Raw genomic sequence first — 19,980 nt, forward strand, 5'->3', positions numbered from 1 at the left:
AATTTAGATCAATACCTTGCTTATATCAGAGCAAATCTGCTTATGATGTGTGATGATGGTATTGGAGTTCAATATAACTCGAGTTAAATCAGGTGGTGAAAACTCACGTATCCTTAATATTACAATTAAAATTAAAAATAGGATAGCTGTGGGACAGGATAGAATTTTCTCTTTTTTTCTTTCTCTGTGTCTCCCTCTCTCTCTCTGTGTGTGTGTATGTATGTATATATATAACTTTTAAGTCTTTCTAGACTTTAACATCAACTTCTTCAATATCTATAAATATTATTTATTTGTTTTTATTATTAGAATATTTTAATATTTGTCTTTGAGTTAACATCTATATGTATGTTCATGTTATTTGTTTGTAATAATAATCATATTTTTTTTAAAACTCAACCGATGCTCGTCACAGTCGTTCCTGTCTTCCCAAACTACAGGAGTTTTCTAGTTGTTCTGCTGACGAAGTGACATCAGTTTGTGACATCACGCAAATTGATGTCACAAATTGATGTCACAAACTGATGTCACAAAGGGCCAGGATGTGTCACAAAGCTGCACTCCTGAATTCTAGTCATAACCGCAGCAGAAGAGAGAGAGAGAGGACGTGAAACGATTGACTCCAAGAGAGATTTTCAGCGCCATAAAGATTCATCGTCAGAGTATCAACAATGAGTAACAGCAACACAGCATCCTTTTCCGATTCAGAGGATGAGACAACTGTATGGACCTTGGCAAGAGAGACACAGGATATTGATGAAATATTGGAACAAGTAAACACAATGACCATTGAAAGACAGTCGCTAATCAGAACAATCGAGGAACTGAAAATTAAAGTTACAGAAACGGAAAAGGCTTCACAAGAAAAAGATGAAGAATTAAAAAAACTGTTTGATGAAAACAAAAATTTAAAAGAATGTAATACCACCCTGGAAGAAGAAAAAAGTGCCCTAGAGCAGAAAAACACCAACCTGGAGAATGAAAACATCCTTTTTAAAGAGATAAATACCTTCTTGGAGGAGGAAAACCTGTCCTTCGAGCAGACAAGTGAGGGACTGCAAAGAGAAAAGACTGCCTTGGAACAGAGAACGTCCAGATTAGAAAATGAAAACACAGCACAGAGAGAAAGAATATCCGAATTAGAACACGAAGTCAGAGATAGGATAGAAACAATATACACAATGGAAAATCAAAACATGGCTCTGAGGGAGAGAATTTCTGAAGCAGTGAGGGCAAATGGCCTCCTGCAGAACAGAATAGATGTTTTGGAACCGGATAATATTACTCTTGACCGCGAGAACAGAGATCTTCATTACATTCTAAATTTGAGAAGACGGGAACGGGAGGGAGAAAGAAACACCTGGATGGTAACGGTCAGTGCTCTGGAGGTGACATGCATTGAGCTGGGGCAGAAAAACATTAACCTGGAGGAGGAAAAGACCGCTCTAGAAAAGAAAAACACAGCTCTGGAACTTGTAAACAAGGTCTTTGAGAAAGTAAATAGTAACCTGCAGCTTGAAATGGAACAGCTGAACAAAAGGTCGAGGGACAAAGTGGAACAACAGAACCAGCTGACTATAGTCACTGCCCTGGAGGAGGAAAAGTCTGCCCTGGAGGAGGAAAAGACCGTCCTGGAGGAGGAAAAGACCGCCCTGGAGGAGGAAAAGACCGTCCTGGAGAAGGAAAAGACCGCCCTGGAGGAGGAAAAGACTGCCCTGGAGCAAAAAAGTGCTGCCCTGAAGCAGAGGATAACCAACTTGGACCAGGAAAACAAGAGTTTGGAGCTGAAAAAGGCCTTCCTGGAGCAGGAGAACAGCTCTCTGGAGCTGAAAAGCATCTCTCTGGAGGTTATAAATACTGTGTTTGAGCAGGTAAACACCAACCTGCAGGTTGAAATGGAACAGCTGAGCGAAAGGTTGAGGGACAGAGAGGAACAGCAGAACCAGCAGCCATCTGGAGAGGAAACACACAGCCAGTCGGATTCAGACCAGCTCCAGAATCAGCCAAATGTTTTCAGACGTGTGATTGGAGGCGTCTCCAACATACTTCTGAAAATGCACCAAACAGGCACTCTGAGGTACTGGATTGATTTATAAATAAAAACATAACATGAGGGCTCCAAGCTTTATGCTTGATTATCGGTGCCCTCCAGGACTGACTGCCTCCAGGACTGACTGCCTCCAGGACTGACTGCCTCCAGGACTGCTTCCCTCCAGGACTGCCTCCAGGACTGACTGCCTCCAGGACTGACTGCCTCCAGGACTGCCTCCAGGACTGACTGCCTCCAGGACTGACTGCCTCCAGGACTGCTTCCCTCCAGGACTGCCTCCAGGACTGACTGCCTCCAGGACTGACTGCCTCCAGGACTGCCTCCAGGACTGCCCCCCTCCAGGACTGCCTCCAGGACTGACTGCCTCCAGGACTGACTGCCTCCAGGACTGACTGCCTCCAGGACTGCCCCCCTCCAGGACGGCCCCCCTCCAGGACTGCCTCCAGGACTGCCCCCCTCCAGGACTGCCTCCAGGACTGCCCCCCTCCAGGACTGCTTCCCTCCAGGACTGCCTCCCTCCAGGACTGCCTCCCTCCAGGACTGCCCCCCTCCAGGACGGCCCCCCTCCAGGACTGCCTCCAGGACTGCCTCCCTCCAGGACTGCCTCCCTGCAGGACTGCTTCCCTCCAGGACTGCCTCCCTGCAGGACTGCCTCCCTCCAGGACTGCCTCCCTCCAGGACTGTCCCCCTCCAGGACGGCCCCCCTCCAGGACTGCCTCCAGGACTGCCTCCCTCCAGGACTGCCTCCCTCCAGGACTGCCTCCAGGACTGACTGCCTCCAGGACTGCCCCCCTCCAGGACTGCTTCCGTCCAGGACTGCCTCCAGGACTGCCTCCCTCCAGGACTGCCTCCAGGACTGCCTCCCTCCAGGACTGCCTCCAGGACTGCCTCCAGGACTGACTGCCTCCAGGACTGCACCCTCCAGGACTGCCCCCTCCAGGACTGCCCCCCTCCAGGACTGCCTCCAGGACTGCCCCCCTCCAGGACTGCTTCCGTCCAGGACTGCCTCCAGGACTGCCTCCCTCCAGGACTGCCTCCAGGACTGACTGCCTCCAGGACTGCCTCCAGGACTGCCCCCCTCCAGGACTGACTGCCTCCAGGACTGCCTCCAGGACTGCCTCCAGGACTGCCTCCAGGACTGCCCCCCTCCAGGACTGCCTCCAGGACTGCCCCCCTCCAGGACTGCCTCCAGGACTGCCTCCGGGGCTTCGTGGCGAGTCCTTCCGGTCTCCGGGCTGTAGTGATGTTACGTGATGTAGCGAGGCTTCGAGGCGTGTCGAGTAATGGAGGGGGCGTTTCCGTAAAGCGTGTATCGAAGCTTGCTTCATTTAGGGGAGGAGCCAAAACGTCCGAAGCCTCGCTGCCCGGCTGTACCACGTGACTGCTTCAGGAAGTGGCTCAGATTTTGGCGCGGGGTTTAGAAACCACACAGGCTCCATTCAAAATGTGGGTTGTTGTAGGTGAGTTGCGGTCAGTTGAGAGAGTGGACAGAGTTTTGATAGTTTGGATTGTGGTTATTTAGTTTGAGACAGGTAGGGAGAATATATATATATAAATAAATATATCTACATACATATATATTACTAATATATATATATATATGTAACGTTGATATATATATATATATATATATATATATATATATATATATATATATGTATATATATGTATATATATACATATATGTATATGTATATATATACATATACATATATACATATATATATATATATATATATAACGTTGATATATATATATATATATATATGTATATATATGTATATATATACATATATATATGTATATATATGTATATACATATACATACATATATGTATATGTATATATATATATACATATACATATATACATATATATATATATATATATATAGAGAGAGAGAGAGAGAGATATCAACGTTACTAAATGGTCTACAAAAAAAAAATCATTTATCAGTGACTTCATACACCCATTTAAACAGAAAATGGTGGGCCGGCCCTTTATGAGTAGCTTTTCAGCAAGATATAAAAGCTTGTTTTACGTCAATAATTCCTTAACATTCACGAAGAAGTACTTGCTCCTTTGTCAGATAATTTCACTTATATAAAAGACATTTTTCCTATGTGGTAAGTGAAATAATTTGCCCTTGGAACTAGAACATTTTCATCAATATTAAGGAATTCCAGAAGGTACAGAATATTAGAGTTGCAAAAGCGGCGACTAACACTGGAGCAAAAGTCTTAACAGAAGATGTACAAATATCTTCAATGAACCTGAATATCGGAGAGATTAAAATGGATTTTCCTCAGCCAATAATAGCCTCTTTCAAGAGATTTTAAGTCATTTATCCCTCACTCCATCACTTGGATCTCCTGGTTCATGCAGACAAGCACTCTTGTACAAAAAAAAAGCCAAGTGGAGCCATGTTCTACCTGCAGGAGTGCTGGTGGAAGACCGTGAGGATCTAAACATGTAGCATGAAAAGAAATGCTTCAAAACGTAGCAGGTTTAATAGAGATTCCTGATGTAACTTGCAGAGAGCCAGATATGTCTCTAGTGTTCAAAGATTCAATAGCAAATACACATCATCAGCTCATCTTTGCTTTGATATAACAAAAAAATATTGTACATGAAAATGTCAAGATCTGACCTGAATCAGTCAAAGGCAGGGTGTGAAGGGAAGCTAAAGGACGAGTCACACTTCCCTTAGATGTAGATATTCAGGAACCTGAAGCAGTCTGTTGGCTCACAGTATGTTTTACTGTTGCTATTTGCATACTTTTTGACAGAGGAAAAGCTGGTGCCTATCTCCTGGACAATAAACTCTACTGAACTCCAAGGGATATTCAGAGCCTTAGAGATGAATTTTCTATCCATCCCCTGACTTATACTTTTCAGTAACCTTATCTCTGGTTTGTTTGGAGTGTTCTCTTTCTCTTCGTGGTGCACTTATCAGGAATACTGATTAACCAGGGACTGGGCCTCTGCTTTGAGTCTGGCGCCACCTTCTGACTGGGACTATTATTATTATCCTTTCCGGCACATACAGTTATGCTCACAGGTCTGTGCTGGCTGTAGCAGAACCTATTGGGGACGGATGGACAAATTTACATCAGACAGACTTTGTGAATTAAACTTTATTTTGACGACAAATTTAAAGGGGCAGCATTATGGAAAATCACAATTTTTCAGCTTTACTCCATGTCGTACTGTTATTCCCTCATCAAAAACATAGCTGAAGTGTTCCATGCATGAAAAACCATTTACTTTCCTGCCTCTCAGAGCAGTCGCCCCCTGCAGCAAACCCACTCTGCTCCTTCAGACTAGCCAGCTGTAATTAGCAAACACCCGATGGAACTGAGCGTTTGCTGAGCTGATTATAGGAGCTGCTTCTCAGTGAAATGGTACTAAAAACGTTAAAGGATTTATAGAGGAGCCATGTTGTGATGACTTTCTGAAAGCGGACTTTCAGAAAGAACAGGAGCTTCTTAAAGAGACAGAGACCCAATTTTAAGGCGTTAAATTAAGAAGTCAAATTTATTTTAAGTCACATTTCATGTAGACTGCATATTTGTGACAACTGAAGGTAACAAGGTATTTGATTGTGCTATAAAATGCCACTATGTTCCTAGAAAGCATCTAATGGACCCATGGCAATTTTGAAAAACTCATGTTTTTGGATTAAAAGTTTTGGCATTAGGATGGTGTGGGGGTTCTTTTTTTTTTTTGGCTGCATCAAACTTACTGCAATTTGCAAAACTGCAATGGAAACACTTCTTTGAGCATCATAAATGGAAAAGACGAAGACGACAGGAAGCAGTAGGAGGACGATGCTTTTTAGCAACTTATCACATAAACAAACTGATTCATGTGTGATTTTTATTTGCTTTTCTTGTTTAATGGAAACACCGCCGTTGCGAAATTGTTTTTCGACATTAGCGGGAAATCAAGAGTTTTTTATGCACATTTGGAATGGAAATGCATCCAGCGAGAGGGTAAAAGCAGCAACTGAAGCCTGACGCCTCTGAAAGTAAAACGGGAGTATCTACCCTGAGGTATCTACCCGTTTTCAAAAACCAGACTTGAAACGCTCTCAGCTGCTCTTCCTTTGCACTTTGTTGTCATAACTGTTGTGTTTCACTCTGCTGAACGTCTGGGGAGCTTTATTCTTGCGGAAGAGGCCAAAAGTCAAAGTGCATCAACTCTTTGTTGCATCGTCTGTGTTTTCGTCTGCATGGACAGTTTTCTGGAGGATTGTGTTGTTTGTGTGTTACGGATAACGGCTCCTGTTTTCCTTTTCATTCTCAGTCCTCCCCCACCCTCTCATGTCCATCTGTCACCAAAGTCTCGCATCATCTTTATTTTCTCTCTTATCTTTGTCGTGCTGCTCTCTAAATGCTAAACAAACACTTTGCTCCAGTGTGCATCTGTCCGTCCTGGATATCTAACATACATGTTTTTGCAATATGTTAGCGATGGGACCCTCTTATTGTCCCCACACAACACAGAAGGAGCCCGGCGGCACCGTTTCTACCTGGAAGTTAGAGCTGTCAAATCCAAGTTTTTAACTTTGAATTGGGTTTGGGTTTTCACAGCAACCCCCCCTCCATTCGCCAAAGCCAAATTTTATTATTCATTAAATGTGCCTTCTAGAGACTTTTCATGGCACTGATTCCTGCTGTCGCTGCAAAACAGAGACGGGCAGCAAACAAATGAGAGAAAGGCAATGCGGCATGGAGTTGACAGTCAGTCAGCCAGGAAGAGAATGAAAGGGAGTAAATGATGGAAAGTGAAAGAGACACTTGAAGAGTCAGCAAGTGGACGAAGGCGACTGTAATTACCCCTCTGACTGAGAGGGAGCATAAGGGAGCGAAAAAGATGATGATTTAGACGGACTGGATGAAAAGTGAAGTCTGACGGCGGAGGCTTTGATGTAGTTCTCGAGGAAAAGCATCCCGAGTGGATTGGAAATCATTTACATGGAGAGAGACGACAATGATGTTTTAAGGCAGAGGGAAAAGTAAACTTTAAATACCGCTTCAAGTCCCGATTAGTGAGGCAGTCGACTAATCTGTGAAGGATTATTTTAATCCATGTCTGATTCCCCCTAGTTTGCACCTACTGTTCTCAGTACACCTACTCAAACCTGCACTCCGGATTATTGTACACATAGACACGATAACTTACGAAGGATGTATTTGAAACAAAAGCTCAACGTTTTCCTCCTCTGATCAGCTCTACTTGAACTGGATCATTCCCTACTGCCTCCTTAAGAGACGATCCATCCTGACTAAATGCCTAAACCATCTTATTGACTCCATTCGACGTTGAGGCATAGTGAGTAAATTTAGAGCTTTACTTTCTTCAACATTGTGCAAGTGCAACACTTGCTCTGCAACAGACAAGATATTAATTCATTAACTTGTTCTATGCTATATCTTTTTGTCACCTGTGAATGAGACACTGAGAGACTTAAACTCCTCAGCTTAAAGCAAATATTGACCCCCAAGCCAGAGAGAGCAATGCACCGTTTTCCGGTTCAGAGCCACAGTATTACTCTTACATGAGCTGACTCTTCACACCTACCTACCATAAATCATTCTCCATCACCTCACCAAATTGCTTCAACACCCCAGGTTTTGTCTAATTGTTGCTAAGTAGCTTAGCAATCTCCCATCTTCTCTGGCTTCCACCAGCTGGTGTCTTCCTTGCAGCCATAATACACAACAATGTTCTTAAAGTCACAGCTCCTCAAAGCTGCATCTGCGATGGAAGACCTCAATATCGAGTCCATGTATTCCTTTTTCTTTTCCTTGGAAAATGAGAGCAAATCTCCTGGAGCTGTAAGTTGAACCACTGTTTTGGGTTCCCAAGGTCTCTCTAGTAGTGAATCTAACTAGTTATTTGCAAGTATCAGTTGACAACTCCTGGCCCTTTCTTCACTAGAGAGGCAGATACAGTTACAGGATTGACCATCCAATTCTGACCCAAGGTGGCCTGGTCCCAAGTACACTTAAGAACCACCCTGTGTTCGAACAAAATGATTAAATATGAGAAGGTTTGCTACTGACCAAACCTTCTCAGATTTAGTGGGATTGGGCCATTCCTCCTAATCCCACTCCTCCTCTGGGTAGCACCATCATTGCCCACAAGGGGATGAACTGGGGTGTCCTCGATGGCCCCCCTTCCAGACCACCAATTACTGACTAAAAAAAAAATCACATAACCTGAACTGCAGTTCAGTCCATAAGCACAGAGTCAGAACCTTCCCTCTTGGAACTTGTAGTCCAAATATGATGACCCACCTGGGACAGCTCTGACACTAAGGTTCTTAGCCGGGTATTTGTCAGTATCCTCACACCTGTTTGTCACCCATTTGATGGACAAATAGGAAAAGTAAAAACCGAATTGTGAGCCCAGCTAGTCCATCACCTGACCCACAGCTCAAACTGCGCCCAGCATCTTTCTCACATGAAGTAAAGCCTCCTGTTGCCTTTTCAGGCCGCACTAAGTGAGCCTCAGGATTCTGTTTGACAACTAGATGTCCTCCTGGTTTCCTTAGTTTGGACAAATGCAACCTCATTATAGGGATCATGGTTCATCAAATTCTGAATCACTCCTCGTCTGTCCCTCCCCAAAGACCAGTTCACCAGGATACACTCCACCTTATGCCAAAGTCCTGGACGACATAGCCCCTAAAGGACCACAGTGGTTTGCAAAGCCCTCCGTCGCATGAAGGTGATCATTCTCAGAAGGGCTATCTGCTTCCTAAATAGAATAAAATATGTGATTGATGTGACTTTGCTTTGAAGAGTAAAGAGTTAAACTGAAAAGGGAAATTGTTTCCAACCTCGCATCTGTCCTTTCACTCAAAGGAAAGCAATTTTGAATCACAATGTAAAAATGAGGCAAACAAGGCAGACTATTAAGTAATTAATTTTGATTCACCACATGTATGTGCCATTGTCAGAACTCAATTACCAACTAATGGGAAAACGATGCCTATCAGAAGCAGTTTTTACACAAAAACACAACGAACCAACAAATCTGAAGCTCCATCTATGAAAGCCTTTTCTTCCATAAATGACTGTGTGATTGTTATTAAGAATGGCCTTTTCTTTAGCAATACTACAAAAAAACCCAACAAAAAAAACATGATGAAAAAGAGATGAATTATGCCAGCGCACATCAGGTCCATTAAGTAGACGTGAGTCATAGTGGGAGAAATCAGAAAAGGAGGGGGGAAGAAAAAAAAGAAGCATATGAGCCACACAGACACAGAGAGAAAATGTTTTTACAATTCTCATTTTGATTTTACTCTAACAGCATCTGCTTGCCGACTGATTCTACTTCACCCGAAGGAAATGAAAGGAAAACATCGGGAGCACCTAGCAACGAGGCGGAGAGCGACTTCACCTATCCATTTGGAGCCGAAACAACAGCTGCTGCTGCTTTCACTTCAATTAGTTGCCGGTACTATACATCCCTAACACAAAAAGGAGGCGAATTTGAACAAAGACAAAAATGAACAAATAATGGCAGGTTGCTAAGCGCATTGGGGTAGCAGTGTATAAATTACCAGGTTGGAGACTCGCATTCAGAGCTGCCTCCCTGTTGCCTCCCAGCTCAGGGTCTGTCAGAGAGCACACCTACGTGCACAGCAGTGTCCCCGCTCTGTTATCCTGGACACAGACCTATTAACGTCTCAACGCTCGGGGCTATTCTTTTTCTTTTTTGAATTTCCACCTGAACATACACCGGAGTTTGAGTCAATAACAGCTCGACGTGTGTGAGGCTAAAACGGACCAAGAAGATCAAAATTTTCACAAACAATACGTCTGTCCGTCACCAGCAAACAGGACAGTAGGCTGCTTGACAGCTAAAGCAAAAATAACACGCTCCGGATCTGCTGTTCTCCCTGTTGTGAAAGGGGTTAAAAGTGGCTCATGTTTTAACTATCTCGGTATCTTCCTTTAAGTACATATAAACTCAGACGAACTAGTCCGAAAAGAGTCAAAAATGGAAACAGACTTCCTAACTCTAGTCTCATAAAAAGTAATTCAAATTTGTCTAAATGGGATCTTTTTCTCTTTTTTTTTTTAAAGCTGCTGCTACATTTGGATTGGGAGGAAAAATCAGTGGAAAGACACAAGTACGTAGTTTTAAGAAGTATAGCTGAAGTTTTGTCAGTCAGTCCTTTTTAAATGTCTTAATTCAAACCCACCTCTTTTGTTTGGGCTTTTGGCCAGTAAAAGTGATCACAAAGAAACGCTGTGGTTGAGATATTTCTTCATTTAGTTTTCTTATGTCAGGTCAAGTTAGGTTTCACCGTAGAGCTGGGAGCCTAAATGAAAAAATGGTAAATGGCCTGTAATTGTATAGTGCTTTATTAAGTCCAGGGAATCCCAAAGTGCCTTACACCAGTGTTTCCCAGAGGTTTTTCTGTTGTTTCCTTCAGTAGTTCTTGCTGCAGCGCCACCACAGGCCAGGAGGTCAACAGGTTTTTCAGTTAGTTTGGATCGTTTGACACAGAGCAGTGTGAAAGTGAACCGCACCAGCTGAAAATATAACCAATGTTGCAGTTTTGGTTCTCAATTGAACCAGATTATCAGGTGTGAAAACACTCTAAGGAAACAGCTGTTTGAAGTTTAATAAAACTGTTTACATGGTCGGCTGCAATGTTTTAGAGACTGAAGTTGTTTTTAGATGGAAATCTGCTTTGGACCGGTACCATCTCTGTCTAGTTATCAGCCTCGGCCTCTGGGACCAACTAACCTGGATTTATGCCGAATGAAGACACCAAAAGAGTTACATTCTGCATTACGAATATTACAAACTAAACTAAAAAGTAATATTACAATTGTAAATATACAGATGTATTTTTCCTTCAGACGGAAGGAAAAATACATAAAGGAAAGAGCAGCTCACTTGTGGTCTGTAAACAAACCCCACCCATGATTTAAAAATGAATATGAACTCCTCGTGTAAAGTGGAAAAGTGCTTCATGATGACTAAATAAACTGTTCAGTTGTGTGCGAGAGCATTATTAAAATTTAACCTGCATCACGGCTTTCCTGACTTACAGTCTGCACGGCTCAACTTCTCTGAAATCATCGGGGATTTTTATTATTAGCCTTAAAAGACGACTTTAAAGAAAATGAACCTTTTTTTTCCTAAGAGGATTTAGTAAAATAAAGGGTACAAACAGTGGCCTCAAGGCGAGGATGAGTTGACTTTCGCCATCCATGTGCAACACGATTTTAGGTCTGTGATTTAAAATCTGCAATGCAAACAGCGTGGGCCGGTCTAGCTAAAATATGCATACAAACGTGTGAGGGAACACAATTATTTTATGATCAATTTGACTAGAGCGACACGCCGGGGACCAAAACGCGCTGCAGTGCTGACGCATCTGACCAATCAACATGTTTTTTGCTGGAACTGAGCAAACAGCCAGGAGGATCGTTAGCATAATTTATTTTGTTTATGTTTTACAACAGTGCGATAAAACAAGATGGACGCCAGTGGGCGGTAAATAAATATTAATGACATAAAGATGATAAAAGGGACACAAAAGGCAAAGAGGACGAATGTGTTATATGTTGGACATGGCATTCCTCATTTAGGTAATCCTTTTTTTTTTTTATAATATACTTTGTTAAAATTTCAGAAGCTGTTTGTTTTTCCAATTGAGACGTGAGTCGCTCATTTGTTGCTCTGTGACAAATCTACACTTTAGATCAGGATGGAGATCCTCATTATCGCATTGACTTTGCTACAGTTGTTACTAGACCAGTCACAATAATCAATAAATCAATTAATTGCATGATGATTTAAAACAAAATCAATTATTTCCGTTGGCATGATTTATTGTTTGTCTCTTTTTTTCAGTCTATTTTTACTAAAAACTGGATGATAAAAGTCTTCAGTTTGCTGCTTTGGTCTCAACTATCCCATTTTTAAAGGACAACTATGTTTACAAAGACTTCAAAATTCTTTTTGTTTCTTGTTGTGTTTATTTATTTTATATATTTAAAATGTCTTTCAGTCCCAGTGTTAAATATTTATTAGAATTTAAAGTTTACTGATCTCTTAGGATATTCTCTTGCATTATTGTTTTGCCATTACTAGTATGTCACTTCAAAATGGTCTCTAAACAACAATATTATTGCTCACCATTATAACTTCTGGAACAATTTATTGTCCAGCATAATTTGTCGTGGTGACTAGCTGTGATAATATCAGAACTTCTGAATCAAGTACACAACAGAATCCAAGTCTGTAATTCCAGACCACGCCGTTATCTGACTGCTGGTGGGAGTTGCACCAATACTTTTATTTTTCTTCCTGCAGAAATCTAAATCCAGCGGAAACATTATAAATAGATCCGAGGCAGACAGTTTATGTGAGAAAACCCTCCATCTTGCCAGAGTTGAGGCTGTTCTGGAGAGAGCAAATGGAATAAATTCTTCCGAGAAGTCTGTGCAAGACTGGTCAGGACTTACTGGAAACATTACAACCAGCAGACACCACATATTGAGAGCAAATGTGTGCAATCTGTCTCCTGAATGATATGCAATACTGCAGTGTACGGGCTCTTAATTCCTTATCTGTTTTTATACCTGGAAGTGGCATTTCTTTCTGTCACGCTTTAATGAAAGTTATCCATTCTCTAATAGGTAACGGAAGGACATCTAGGCATATAGTACCTGCACAGTGACACTAACCAGCTCATTATGGGGGACAGAAACCCGTTACCAGGGCAGAAGGGATACATAGTCCCTCCAGTGTTTCCTACGTCGTACCCACAAAACTTCTAAAGGAAAATGCCCAGGAGGCATCCTGATCTGAAGATTAAACCACCTCAACCGACTCCTGTTGAGGCTGAGAAGCTCCTACAATAGCTTCCATCAGAGGATTGAGATTTCATCCGATCTTCAGCAGAGCCAGGTGACTTTACAAAGCAAGCTGATGTCCACCACCGGTATCTGAGATCTCATTCTTTTTGGTAATGTCATTAACCTTGGTCAGGGTTGGAGAGGTAAACAGGCTGGTAAATTGAGACCTTTGCTCTCGATGTGTTTTTACTGTCTCTTTTGGCTGCTGATACAGTGCTCTACACACCTTTGAGTCCATGACAAATTTCCCCCTAGGGGACGACAAAGTATATGATCTTCTATTCATTGCCTGCAGTGCTGCAGATGAACACCAGTCCATTGGTCCTTCTTCTACTCCATTCTGCCATCGTCCATGAACAACATTTTCCCGTAAGGCAAAGACTACGTGGAGGGAGCAATCAACATTTTTCCATCAGTAAACCATGAATTCAGACATCATCTGCAAAAACTGAAGATAAGAACCGAAGTTTCCCTGACCAGAAACCCTTCTCTCCATGACTACACCTTGAGACAATGTCTACACCCGAAACAAACCTGGTATAGGGGATTGCTTCTGTTCGGCCATGCTGGACCCTTCGGTTCTTCATCAGGCATAGCAACAACTTTCTTTACTGCTGTTAAATTCAGAAATCACTTTTGTTTTTATTTAGGCTGTCACATAAAATCCTCCTCAAAAAATGCTTAGAAGTTTGAGATTGTACCATTACAAAACATGAGATATTCAAGGGGTGCCAATACTTGCAAGGCAATTATTGCAAGGCAAGGAGTGCCTTGCAATACTTGCGATACTCCTGCTTAGTATCGCAGTCTGACCATGTCAGTAAAGCCTGTTGACCTAAGAGGAAACAAATCAAATTCATTTACATACTGGACACGATGAGGGGAAGGGGGGGAGGGAGAAAGGCACAATAGAAGAGAGAACAAGACACATCAGAGAGAATGGGGGCCAGCCAATACAATTCAAGGGAAAGACATCCTGGGTAGAGAGAGAGAGAGAGAGAAGGAGCGAGTGAAAGACTCAGAGAGTGAGAGAAAGGAGATCCCCGCTGAGAGGAAGAGAGGCTGCATGTGGAAAGCTGAGAGCAGAGCAAAAGCGGAGAAGCATTCAGCTCTTGGCCACCACGGAAGACGACTAACAACACTCTTCTGGAGAATCGAGAGCTCTTCAGTCAGCCGCGTGGTTCTTTGCCTTCTTCCTCCACTTCTTTGAAATTGTTCTAGGAAAGTGACGAGACATGGGAATGTGCCACGTGGGAAACATGAAGGTTCGCGCAGGAACGTTCAGGTTGTTGGCGGACGTGGATGGAGAGTGAGAGTGACTGACATTTTTCCATCGAGGTATGGATCTGGAAATGAGTAGGAAAAACATGGAATACTTCAGATTCCTTGGAGGGCTGACATTCACTCTGGTTAAAAAGAAGCAGTGAAATGTTTTGTTCGTCTTAAGGGAGAGGGGAAAGTTAGTGATGCACGGACAAAGCCATGTTGAATGTAGTCATGACCACCGTCCATCCCGGTCAGCTGCTCATGCCATCTCACAGGTGTGGGGACAAGTTGGGGTGAGGAAGCTTTTTAGGAAATTCCACCCAGCTTTTTAAGTTCTTTTCTCCAAAGTGCAAATATTGTCCTCAGGAAGCAACATATTTGCCGGAAAATTCTGTCAAGACAGAAAATTAAATTTTTTAAAACACAGAGCTAATATTTTTAACATGAGCTCTGCTTTAACAAGCTCAGGCTTCAAGGATGTGAAACCTGCGACTTCCGTTCAAACACCTTTCATAAGGTTCTTCTTTTTCTTCTCTCTTTTCCCAGGTTTGGATTTGGTTTTTTTTCAGTACCTGAAGCACTTCTGTCTTCTTTGTTTTTGCTCATTTTTCCAGACCCTTGAGACACACGGTGACGGTATCACCCAAGCAATTACATTTTTAGGAACGCCCTATTGTCCTTTAAGATCAAACAGCTGCTCTTTTCTGTCGCTCTCAATTCAGTAGTCTGCTATTTTTGTTTCCCTCTGTGGAGGATCATCTGCTAATCCTGACAGACATTTCAAGGTTTCAGTTCCCTCAGAGGTGCTGGAATACCCAACACACGTGTTGCATTGAAGGGTACTTCATAAATGAAGAGACGCTTTGCAATGCTTTACGGTATTTTAAAAGAAAATGCTTCTTCAAATTTGAATTCCCTTACTCCAGTCTGGGCTGTTCATCGTTAGAGGCACTGGGGTGAAACCATGAACCTGCGAGGCGGCAACATGTCTGAGTTGATCTCTAACACCATCAGGACCTTCAGTGCTCTGGAGTCCAACCCTTGGCCTTCGCCTTTGCCCGATAACTTGACGCGCTTCAAGTGTCAGGGGAGCAACCTCGCCCGCAACGGCATCGAGACGCAAGCGGCAAACTGGTCCCAGCACGGTGGCGTGGCGGACTTCGGATCTCGCTGCCTCCACGCCGCCTCGCGGGTGGAGAAGAACTGGCCGGCGCTTCTGATTTTGGTCGCCATCGCCGTCACGGTCATGGGCAACATCCTGGTGATCCTGGCGGTTTCCCTGGAGAAAAAGCTGCAGAATGCCACTAACTACTTCTTGATGTCACTGGCGGTGGCTGACATGCTCCTCGGCATCTTGGTGATGCCGGTCTCCATGGTGACCATTCTCTACGGTAAGGCGCGCATGTCACTCACATTGGGCTTTTATTAAGTTGACATTTGGTGTGTTGCTGACTCCACTCCAAAGTGCCTCCCACAGTCTTTGGATGGAATATCTTTAGGACTAAACAGATTACACCTGTCTGCATGCTGAACGCTTCAGTCACTCTTTTCTGGTTCAAATCAGCCTTCCTCTGGGTTTAGGTTTACCTCTAACCCTGTGTTTGGAAGTGTGGTAAATAAAAAGAAAGAAAAGAAAGGCTTTAGAAAGCATGCCTGGCTCTGTGGTGATGGTGGAGGACAGATGGAGAGCAGCAGTGTTGGAGGTGGTCAGCCCTGTTGTTGACAGTGATGTGTTTATTTGGCGTGCCGCTTCAACGGAAAAAGAAAGTGGCACAACTTGCCTCCGCAGAGAGATGAATGAAAAGGCTCACAGGGCCATGTTTCTGCCGCACAGACACAAACTCCTACAGGTAGACTCTGTTAATACAGCATGCATTATATAAGCTGTCAGAACTGCAGAGCCTGGTGAAAGTATTCACACTCCTGGAAGGTCTGATCGTCTTTCTTTGTCAAATTTGAATGTATTCTATCAAGATTTTATGTGACAGATGATCACAAGTGGAGCACAACTGCTACAGATGTGTTTCCATTGAACTTAAATTTGGAATTCCCAAAAAAAATCCAACTAATGGAAACAAGGCAATTTCGACAAAACTGAGTTTTTGTGTAAAGGTTTTGTGTAAAGTTTTTGCGCGTGGATGAGGTGTTATGGGGTTTTTTTCCCGGCCGTATCAAATTTGGTGTATTTTGCATATTTTCATATCGTGTCACATGATCAAGAACCAGATGTTACTACTGGCGGAAATGCTGAAGAAGACTACAGGAAGTGGTAGGAGGAAGATGGCGCAGCATAATTTTTAAGGACTTATCGCATGAACAAACTGATTTTAATTCCATTTCCTACTCACGGTAAATAAAACAATTGCAAATTGTGTTATTTACAGTTTGTTTTTTTTGACAACTTTGTAATGACACAGCTTTTGATATTGCCAAAAATATAGCATAAGGTGGATTACATCCTGGTGAACTGGTCTTTGGGGAGGGACAGACGAGGAGTGATTCAGAATCACCAGATTCCCTGTACATGTGGACTTCACTGCAAAACACACAAAATACCCCAAATCTAAACCATCCTGTCCCAGCTGGATCAGGTTTTACCACTAGATCAGGTTTCAGGTGTTCGTTTTTTGCATGTGAAGAACAAATAATTCCCCGCTGAAAAGGCGACGTCGCAGTCTGCCATTTCACAACCTGCTCACTTTCTTCACATTTCACAGAAATACAAATATAACACGGTGTACTCTGACACCAACACCAGTGATTAGTGTGAGTTAGACAGAGAAACATTTCTAGAAGGTGGTGATGAGAGAAATTTGGTGGCTGCTTGGAAAAAGGTGAACTGAAAATGTCAGGAAGAAGATGGGCTGCGTTCTTAAAACGCTGGTTAAAATATCCTCGTCATTTATGTGAACTTTTTCTTTTAGACATTTTTTTTTTTTCGTGAGTCTTTCAGATGTTGTGATTGGAGAATGTCATCTGACTACTTCAGCTGGAATGTGAGGTTAGACCTGTGAGTATTGGCAGGAGGCAAAAAACGCTGAAATAACTCAACATTTTGTGAACAGACTGCAGGTTGGCTAATGGTGTATCCACATGCAAAATCAGGTTGGGAATTGTCGCAGTTTGAATCCCAAAGAATTGGACTGCCTTCCTTAAAAAGCAGTATTGTAATGTATTTAAATTACAGAGAGTTCCTCTGGGCTTTATTCTGGAATGACCTCCTGCTGTCTCAGCCTTGTGGTCGTGGTTGACGGCTGTCATTCAGAGCAGGATGGAGTCACAGATCAGAGCTGGTATTGTTTCATCAGACATATCCTCAGGCTTCCACTTTGAAGTGGAAGCCTGACTATTAGGTTTTCAAATGGGAAAGAATAGAGAAGGCTTAATGTTACAATGTAATCAATTATTAAAGATAAAATTTGATCTCTACTTTGCTGTATCCCGTTTTTTGCGATGATTACTAAAAGATTATGTCTTCTAGGAGGACGAGGCTTGTTTTGCAGGGATAGACACGTCCACTGTGTTGGTATGCAAAGTTGACTGAGTTTGATCTTGACTTTCTCCGTTTTGTCCTCAACTCTCCAAAAGGCTTTGCTGAACCAGAAGGTGGTGGAAACGCACCAGAAAACAAAACGATTAACCAAAAGAAAAGACAAAGAAGTTGCTTCAAGATCCACATAAAATGGAAAACGTTGCATAATTTATGTGTTTTCTTCGTGGTTTCTGATCAGTTTGTCAGCAGTGAACATTATCTAAATACATTTCAAAGAGGATTTTTTTTGTCTTATTTTAATATGTTCCATTTAAATCATGTTTTACTTGATATGTTTTATGTACCATTCAAGTCAGACTTGGGAAGGACGTCATAGTGGAACTCTTGAAGCATTTGCTAGTTTTTAAGATGAGTTTCCAGAGTAACTACTGTAAGCAATAGAAACTGCATCATGGTGTCTGTACATCTACACAGAGATGCATGTGTGTAATTTACTGAGACACAAACATTTAGAAGGGTAAAAAACCCAATGTGGCAGCGGCCATATTGGAATTTGACAACTCCGCCATGAGGAACTTTGGTTTTTAAGAACAGAATTGTGATTTCAGGTGGTTTTTTAATTCATTTCTCTGACATTGAAGTGAAATCTTCCATCCAATACAAATGGAGTGAAGTATTACTGAAAGTACGGGAGCAATATTTACGTTTTAGTGTTTTTTTCAACTTCTGTTATGTCACTGCTGGGATATGAAAGGGGAAGCACGGAGATGTAGCAAGCTGCCTTAAAGAAAACAATTTCCCCCACTTGTCTGCAGTTCATTCAAGCTGCGGGACAGTGAGAAAGAGCAAGACCTGTTCTGCAGCTAACAGCAAGGCTGAACGCATCACAAGTTGCTCTGGTTTTTTATGTTGAGCTATTAAGTGTCGTCTGGTACGTTGGACATGGAAATGTTAGAGTTCAGAAACGTTCTCTGCATTCTACATGCTGCTGGAAATACATGAAGAGGCTGCTGATGTTAGCAATGCTAGGTGTGCTGATATTGCTAATCAATGATAAAAGCTGCCAGTTTAATATCTGCACTTTATAATTATTTCATTTGGAAATATGAAAATCTAGTTTTTTTACCAGCTTTGACTAGGCCTGTCGCAACACATCATTACCATGATATATCAGTTTTCTCTTCTCTCTCTCTCTTTTCCTACCAAAGCTGGATGATGAGACTCTTCAGTCTGGTGTTTGGTCTCGACTAACCATTTTTTTGAGGGATAATTGTGTTTAGAGAAACTCCATAATTTCTTTGTTTTGTTGTTTTTGTTCATTTGCTTTGGATTTTTAAAATGTTCCAGTGTGAAATGTTTACTGATCTCTGAGGATGAGTTCTTACATTATTATGCAACTACCATTGTATTATTTGAAAATGGTCTCAAAGTAACAATATAATCGTTTATCGTGATATCCTCTGGAACAACTTATCACGTTATTGTCCTGTCTCTTGATCTGTCACTCTCCCGTCACACAAGCTGAAGCACGCACACACACACGCACACGCACGCACACACGCATACCTACTAAAATGTATTCTTTGTTGTTGCCCTTTCACCAGTGGGGCCTTTTCTCCTCCATCGCTCAGGATTCTGCTGCTCACGCAGGAAACCTTTAAAAACCCAAACAGCAAATTCATTTGCATGAGAAGGAGAGCGGTAAATAAGCAAAAACTAAAAAATAAATGAAAAAATGGAAGAGTGCTTTCAACAGGACGACCTACAGCACTTCAGAAGTCACTTTTTCCCCCCGGCTCTTAATGAGATGACAAAAGGACTAATTAGCTATGCTAACTCAAGACAAACAGCGCTGTAATTATTTTTACCGATGTTCCTACACAGCCTCAGATTTGTTTACTGATTCAGGGAGCGAACGCAACACTGTTTTCAAGTGCCGGGCCGCACTGATTATTGAGGCATAGAGACGATCTTACAAATTCAGATGATGGGCCTGATGTGAAAAAGATGATTGGGAAGCGGGATTAATGAGGCCACAGATTAGATTATCACCGGGGTCATCCCCGACGTTTAGGGAGGCCCTGTTATGTTCATAACATATAGAAAGATCAAACACATGGTGAACATTTTCACTTTAGTCATATCTACAACGGATTTTATTGGGTTTTTGTTTGACCGACACACAGTCAGTCAATCAATCAATCAATCAATCAATCAATCAATCAAATTTTATTTGTATAGCACATTTCAGCAGCAAGGCATTTTAAAGTGCT

General features: G+C 42.4%; 2 protein-coding genes and 1 long non-coding RNA gene across 3 annotated transcripts in view; all 3 read left to right on the top strand.

The window, feature by feature from the left end:
- The first annotated feature begins 629 nt into the window (after nt 1-629).
- Nucleotides 630-2,895, top strand: LOC122839811 (myosin-J heavy chain-like). Its single transcript, XM_044131780.1, has 2 exons — nt 630-2,077; nt 2,789-2,895. The coding sequence occupies exons 1-2, from the start codon at nt 672-674 to the stop codon at nt 2,820-2,822; spliced, it is 1,440 nt and encodes a 479-aa protein (XP_043987715.1). The 5' UTR covers nt 630-671; the 3' UTR covers nt 2,823-2,895.
- An 8,599-nt stretch (nt 2,896-11,494) lies between these two features.
- LOC122839912 lies at nt 11,495-13,770 on the top strand. Its single transcript, XR_006372140.1, has 3 exons — nt 11,495-11,676; nt 12,404-12,638; nt 12,730-13,770. It is a non-coding gene; the product is annotated as an uncharacterized LOC122839912 (long non-coding RNA).
- Nucleotides 13,771-13,937: 167 nt separating this feature from the next.
- Nucleotides 13,938-19,980, top strand: part of htr2aa (5-hydroxytryptamine (serotonin) receptor 2A, genome duplicate a) — a 62,632-nt gene continuing 56,589 nt past the window's right edge. The window contains exon 1 of the mRNA XM_044132426.1: nt 13,938-15,605. Coding sequence (XP_043988361.1) covers nt 15,179-15,605 — 427 coding nt within the window. The 5' untranslated portion in view covers nt 13,938-15,178. The remainder of the gene's footprint in view (nt 15,606-19,980) is intronic.

Source organism: Gambusia affinis, linkage group LG11 (genome assembly GCF_019740435.1).
Source record: "Gambusia affinis linkage group LG11, SWU_Gaff_1.0, whole genome shotgun sequence".
NCBI lineage: Eukaryota > Metazoa > Chordata > Actinopteri > Cyprinodontiformes > Poeciliidae > Gambusia > Gambusia affinis.

Bases quoted from the DNA above. Each gene is read 5' to 3' on its own strand.
- LOC122839811 (XM_044131780.1), top strand. From the start codon at position 672: ATGAGTAACAGCAACACAGCATCCTTTTCCGATTCAGAGGATGAGACA. The intron at 2,078-2,788 runs GTACTGGATTGA...GCCTCCCTCCAG, and splicing joins CACCAAACAGGCACTCTGAG to GACTGCCTCCCTCCAGGACT.